Source organism: Mizuhopecten yessoensis, unplaced genomic scaffold (genome assembly GCF_002113885.1).
Source record: "Mizuhopecten yessoensis strain PY_sf001 unplaced genomic scaffold, ASM211388v2 scaffold2041, whole genome shotgun sequence".
Taxonomy (NCBI): Eukaryota; Metazoa; Mollusca; class Bivalvia; order Pectinida; family Pectinidae; genus Mizuhopecten; species Mizuhopecten yessoensis.
Window position 1 is genome coordinate 277180 of NW_018404348.1, and position 7150 is coordinate 284329.

General features: G+C 39.2%; 1 protein-coding gene across 1 annotated transcript; it reads right to left on the reverse strand.

The window, feature by feature from the left end:
- Window positions 1-4188: 4188 nt before the first annotated feature.
- On the reverse strand, window positions 4189-6033 carry LOC110444346 (piggyBac transposable element-derived protein 4-like). The gene has a single exon (XM_021488733.1). It carries the CDS (start codon window positions 6031-6033, stop codon window positions 4189-4191), a length of 1845 nt encoding a protein of 614 aa, XP_021344408.1.
- Window positions 6034-7150: the final 1117 nt, after the last annotated feature.

Here is a 7150-nt window from a genome sequence, read left to right on the forward strand (position 1 = left end):
TATTTTAGTTAAAATTATCGTTCAAGAGACACAACTTGCTTGGCATACCAGCCGAATTAGGTGGTTACTTTTCAAATTCGTAGTTCTGTCAGCTCTACCTTTACTATTGCCACAGCTTTGATGCTTAATATATTCAAACATACCCAGTGGTGTTCTACCTTGTTGAAATCAATTATCAATATTGGTACATTGTTTTTTTCTCTCTCTGAAAATAGTTTGTTATTTCATTATTACTTTATTAATTGCCTGTCCAATTTTCATAGATCTTAATTTTGTTCAAACTGTATTGAGGCTAGGAATGGTTGTAAATTATAATGCTGATATCCAAGAAAATTTATTTATAATAATAATAATGATAATTGGAGGTTCTTTTATACCGCTTTATCACATCCTAGTTCGTAGGTCATCTCAAAGCAGTTCACAAATTATTATCCGTGGTTATAGGGCCTTTGCAACTAGCCAATACATTTCTCAACTCCCTGGGGAGCATACAGCCAGAGCTGCCATTTCGGCGCTAACAGCTAGCATTCAACAATTCTAGCACTGCCCAACCACATACTCATTTACAGCTGAGTAGACTGGAACAAGTGGAGTAAAGTATCTTGCTCAAGGATACAACACATTGCCGTGCCATGGAGAGAACCGCAACCCTTCAGTCACGAGCCCGGCATCCTACCACTGGACTACCGTGCCTCAAAATATTCCTAAATATTTATATATCAGCATTGCGTCAAGTGTTTAAATGATAAGAATCAGTGCATATTTGTAAAGGTGGGTACTATTAATCATATGATTACAAATGTATTATAAAACATTTGTTTCGAGGCAAATTAATATTGCGTTCTCTTGTTGGGCCAAATGGACGCATCTGTAACAGGGGGTCTTAGTATGAGAAAACAATCTTCTGTACTCCAGTAAACCATGTTATCAGCCTGATGACCCCAGATATTTTCACACCTGGGTATCAAACCGCTACACCTGTACTGAAGGAGATTTTCCACATTTTAGCCCTGATCTCTTGTCCCCTTACAGTTTGAGCCCTCATTTGAACAACCTTGAATCCCTGTTTGCTGATTAAGGAATCTCCTTATCGAATTTAATACTAATCTGTTTAGCGTTTGTTAGAAATTTGAAAATAAAGTAAGTTGCCAAAGTTCAGAAATAGTTTTATGGCATTTTACCTTTGACTTTATAGCAAAATTTGACCCATTAAAGAAACCCCATTAGGAATACAAAACACATAAATGAAAGATTAAGTTCTTGCACCCGTAGTTTTTTAAGAAGATATTTCATGTATTTCCCATTATTTGAGACCACCTATACCTTTCTCTCAGGGTCAAGAACCCTGATGCATTTGGCATGTTGCATATAATTGGTGTTATTCTCACGAACAATTATGACTGAAATAATCTATAAACATGACAAAGCTATTTGATAAGTATTTATATAATTTTCCCTAATTGCCACTCCATTTGGGATCCAATGGTAACGAAATGAGCAGTTTTAATGTTCTTCATATGAAAGAGAAAAGCTCTGCAATTTGTAGTTCTTGAGAAGAGGAATTTAAAATTTGTGTAACATTACCTTTATTTTGTGCCCTTTAGTCTCATACATAAAAAGGGCTGAATCCTCTCATTTTATCAAATTCATATCACCATTTCCTAAGCATGGTAGCAACTTATTTTGAATAAATCATCTTCGTGTGTTCTTGAGAAGAAGTAATAGTATAACATTTACACACGACAGTCTCGCACAGATAATGAACTTAGGCTCAGATGACCTAGCAAGTGGTCTATTTGGCATGTATCCATCACCTATTATTCCGTTGTGTTGTCAAATACAAAGTACATCTCATACCTTCAAAGTGGGTAAACATAAAATATATTTAAACAAACTTGATAGCAAGCAAGAGTATTACGCCTTATGAAGCAATGCTGTTCATTTGAACAAACTTGACGGGCATTGAACCAAGCATCCAGCACACTTAATATTGTGACTGTAGACATCTCGGTTAACCAGAAAAACAAGAAGCCCAGTATCGCTCACCTGGATATCTAAGCAATCATGGCAAAATATTCTCCTTATGAGATCCCAGGGAATGGCCTAGACCCTAAGGCGAAACCTTGTAGCATATCTGTATTAGATTGTTCATGCCCAGCAAGTTTATGTATGGTTATGGGGTGGAGGTCTCAACTGTTTCCAAGCTGTGACTAAGAAACTAGGTCCCTAGGGTTGTGGCCAGATCCCAGGGTCAATTCTAATATCATGACAGCATTTGTCTCTTCATGCCCAGCATTTGGATATATAGTTTTGGGGTGGGGATCTTGACCGTTTCAAAGTTATGACCCAGGGGTTAAGTTTGCAAGGGTGGGGCAGATCCCCTGGTCAATTCTTATATCATAACAGCATTTGTCTCTTTATGCCCAATCATTGTCTATATAGTTTACGGGTTGGGAACTCAACTGTTTCAAAGTTATGACCCAGGGGTTTAGTTTGTAAGGGTGGGGCAGATCCTGGGGTCAATTCTAATATCATGACAGCATTTGTCTCTTTATGCCCAATCATTGTTTATATAGTTTTGGGGTGGGGATCTCGACAGTTTCAAAGTAATAACCCAGGGGTTAAGTTTGCAAGGGTGGGGCAGATCCTGGGGTCAATTCTAATATCATGACAGCATTTGGATATATAGTTTTGGGGTGGGGATCTCGACAGTTTCAAAGTAATGACCCAGGGGTTAAGTTTGCAAGGGTTTGGACAGATCATGGGGTCAATTCTAATATCATGATAGCGTTTGTCTCTTTATGGCCAGCATTTGGATATGTAGTTTTGGGTTTGGGATCTCAACCTTTTAAAAGTTATGACCAAGGAGTTAAGTTTGCAAGGGTGGGGCGGATCCCGGGGTCAATTCTAACATCATGACAGCATTTGTCTCTTTATGCCCAACAATTGTATATACATATGTATAGTTTTGGGGTGGGGATATCAAAATAGCCCTTTTTGGCCCCGCCCGTCATCCCCCTGGGGTTAAGCCCCACCATTTGTACAAGTTTTAATCCCCACTACCTAGGGATGCGTCCAGTCAAATATGGTTGATATCCATCTTTTGGTTCCGGATCCAGAGAAGAAGTCGCTTAAAGCAATGTAGCAAAAAAGCCCTTTTTGGCCCCGCCCGTCATCCCCCTTGGGTTCAGCCCCACCATTTGTACAGGTTTTAATCCCCACTACCTAGGGATGCTTCCAGTCAAATATGGTTGATATCCATGTCTTAGTTCCAGAGAAGAAGTCGTTTATATCAATATAGCCAGATTGTCCCCTTTTGGCCCCACCCCTCAGCACCACTCTGGGGGGTCAGCCCCACTATTTGTACAATTTTAAATCCCCACTAACTAGGAATGCTTCAGCCCCACCATTTGTAAAATTTTGAATCCCCATTACCTTGGGATGCTTCCAATCAAGTTTAGTCAAATTCAAATCAGTGGTTAAGAAGAAGAGGTCGTTTGAAGAAATTCTTGACGTACAGACGACGGACGATGGCCCGACGCCACAGCATAAGCTCACATTGGTCCTTCGGACTAGGTGAGCTAATAAAAATCATTGAAAGATTTTAACACATTTGACATATGTGATCTTGATAGTGAATCAAGTGAACCTATGTAGGGGGTTATACATGTACATTGCGTGGGTTACAATGTAGAAAATATATGCCAATATGTAAAGGGACACCACTGCTGAATAACTTAATGAAATTATTAATTATTACATGCTGTTTTGAAACTACTGTATTTTGAAAAGTATTTGTTTGGTGTAAAAAAAGTAAAATGTAAAATCATTCTTGGCATCTCAAGTTTTCATTTCTGTCGACGAACATGGAATTTCATCATTAATTACCTGTACAGGTGAGAAATAAAGGAAAGTTCAGGTAATTTTTTTGTTTCTTTTAATCTGATAGAAATTATATACATTCTTTCACTCCATTTATTACTAATATTTGGGATTTTTTCATAACAAATGTGAGGAAATAGACAGGTTAAAAATGACAGGTTAACCTGAAACTCGTTAGGGAATTAAAAGCTACTTCTGCTCATTTTGTCAATGTTTGTTCTTTTTTCTACATGAAACCTGGTTTGAGTAAGTGTTACATAGTCTCAGAAACTACAAACTAACTTACACAGGTCCTGAACAAATGATCTATTCTGAGTCACTGGGTGATGAATTCTCTTCACCAGGTAAGAGAACACCTCTATAGTTCTGTATAGTGTGGTACACCTGAAAGCACTTTGGTACACACAGTGCAACTTTGCACTCTTCACACCAGAAAGATGTTTGTTTCCTCTGGGACGTTTCTCTCAATGACTTCTTTACGTTGCATGCAAAACATTCACGTAAGGGGCGTGCCCGTTTTGCCCCGGGCTTAGCAGGGATGTAGTTCGGAAAGTGACGATCAGTCAAGCGTGTTGGTTTCACTCCCACAGACTTTCTACCCCTTTCCACGTATGGCCGAGGGGCCGTCACAGCCTCAGAGAGTAGGGATTCACAAACAGCCATCCTAAAGGCCTGATGTTCCTTCTTGCATCCATCATTTGGTCCAAACTTTTTGAAGAGTATGTAGGCATTGATGATGCACACGTTCAGAAGATGGAAAAAGAGCTTCTTATACCACTTCGATGTTTTGCGAAGGCAAGAGTAGTGATTGATCTGGTCAGACAAGTCCACCCCTCCCATTACAGCAATGTAATCTGCAATACATGTGGGCTTAGCTACCTGTTGGTTAGTGTTGCAGTCAACTTTGTCCAGAACACTGACCGTTGCCTTGTGAATGGTAGACAGCATATGGACATCTTGTTTGTCGTGATATTTCACAGCAAGAAGATTTTGATTTCTTCTGAAGATAGTCTCCGATTGTTTCAGTTTCATGGTAGGTTTCTTTATTACATATGGCACACCTAAACGATTCTTTCGTAACGTACCACATGCATAGGTGTTCTGCAGGTGAAGTTCTGTGAAAAGTTCAGGCGACGAATAATAATTATGCATATAAACATGATGCCCTTTGTCTAAAAGTCCACATCTTGCCATGAGGCCAAGCACTATACGTGTAGTAGTTGAGCACTTATTCTCCTCCCCAAGTATAGTGTCAGCATAGTCTACACACGCGGAGCTTCCAGTATTATCTGTATATATGTTAAAGCCGATACAGTATCCAGAACTTGCCTCACACACCTGGTACAGCTTGATACCACACTTTGATGGCTTTGCAGGGTTGTAGACTCTAAAGCGTTGGTTCCCTTTCCATGCACACGTAGCCTCATCGAAGCAAAGATTTTTTTCAGGTGAGTAAACATCAGAAAACCTATCCAAAACTATGTTGAGAAATGGTCTTATTTTGTAAAGGGGGTCGAATCCCACCTGTCCCCTCTGTACCTGTAGATCATTGTTGGTCAGATGAAAATTACTTAGTATTGCCAAAAAACGATCTCTGGACATGTGGTTTCTGAAAAACGGTGTTTCATCTGCCTCATCATTGGACCAGTACAGCTGTATGTCATTTTTCTGCACCAATTCCATCGCGATTACCAGGGCAATAAATACTTTCATTTCATCAATAGAAACGGGCTGCCATTTTTTCATACGACTGTGATCTTTCAGTTTCAGGTCAGGATTGTTCAGTTTGTTTTGAGCATACAGATTCGTCTCTATTGTAAGTTCAATGAGAAAGGCATCATCAACAAATAATTTGAAGAAATCTATCGGCAAAGTGCCACTCATTTCGATGTTGAGGGTCGGCTCACCTGTGAAAGGTGCAAGGACAACATCAACGTCGTCGCGACTCCACCCAGCTCCCAGGTCAGCGGCAATGTCCCGATCGTTCTCTGGAGCGAAATCGGACATTGGAACATTTTCTATGATATTCCGACGAACGTGTTGAATGTCCTCCTCTGTGAAGCCTTCGAAATCATCATCATCATCATCATCATCGCTGTTGCCGAAGAACGCATCAATTGCCTCATCGTCGCTCCAATTGACGTCCGCCATTGCGGCGACGGTTCACCAAATCACCGAAACGGACCGAATCGGAACCGAAACGCGACCGAAACGAATGTATACGGCTATTCCAAGCGAATTAAATACATGGTTACATTCGCGTATACCCGTTGAAACGGTAGTACGTGTGGCGCAGACATTTTCCACGATAAACGAACGCACTTTGGCCGTTTATGTACTCGGTCGTTTAGATTCCCGGTCGTTTCGGTACTTCTGGAAGTCGTTTCGGTACTTCTGAAAGTCGTTTCGGTACTTCTGGAAAACACATTTTGGTACCAAGTTAAAATTAACGTCACCACTTTTTGCGTGTTGTATACCTTCAAGGGAAGTAACTCTAAGTGTGGAGTCAAACTTGTGCTATAATACACGTGTTTGTATCAGATTGTTTTTTTGATTTGCTCATGTTTCTAATATATTTCTTTAATAGATTTTCTGAAGTTGTCTTTGCTTGTTTTGATACAGTCCATGTATATTTGATATAAGCACGAACTTGAAATATAAATATCTTATTAATTACATGTTTTTATATAATATCATACTTACACCATCATGGAGAAGATTGATATAGGCCCAGCCTGTTATCTGATCCATTTATATACGTTTATTTATATATATAATAAAATTTGTTAAAACATATCTAATATGTCACGTGAGGGTACCGCAAAATGAGTTTGTACTGTTATTTAAATAAGCAACCAACAATAAATAACAAATGAGAAATATTTATTAACTAACAAACGAAGTACCGAAATAATAATCAAAATTGTTGAAGTACCGAAAAAACTTAAATACAGGTACCGAAACGACTTGCAAAAAGTACCGAAAAATCTTCTTTTTGAAGTACCGAAACTACCGGGTACCGACACGAAACGGTCCTATAAGCAGAGCTAAAAATGCACAGTTTCGGAGAATACAAAACAATATTTACATTCTGTATGCTTAGACCCATTGACAAAAATTACATTCATAAATGCATAACACAGGTGTTCATAGAATCTCAGCACGTGGGAACTGATAGTAACCTGATCACACTGCGTAGTAATACACTACAAAAACTACTCACTCGGAACGACCGACCTAGATGCTTAATTCTTACATCTTAAAATAT

Excerpts from the sequence above, each read along its gene's own strand:
- LOC110444346 (XM_021488733.1), bottom strand. The coding sequence starts at position 6,033 with ATGGCGGACGTCAATTGGAGCGACGATGAGGCAATTGATGCGTTCTTC.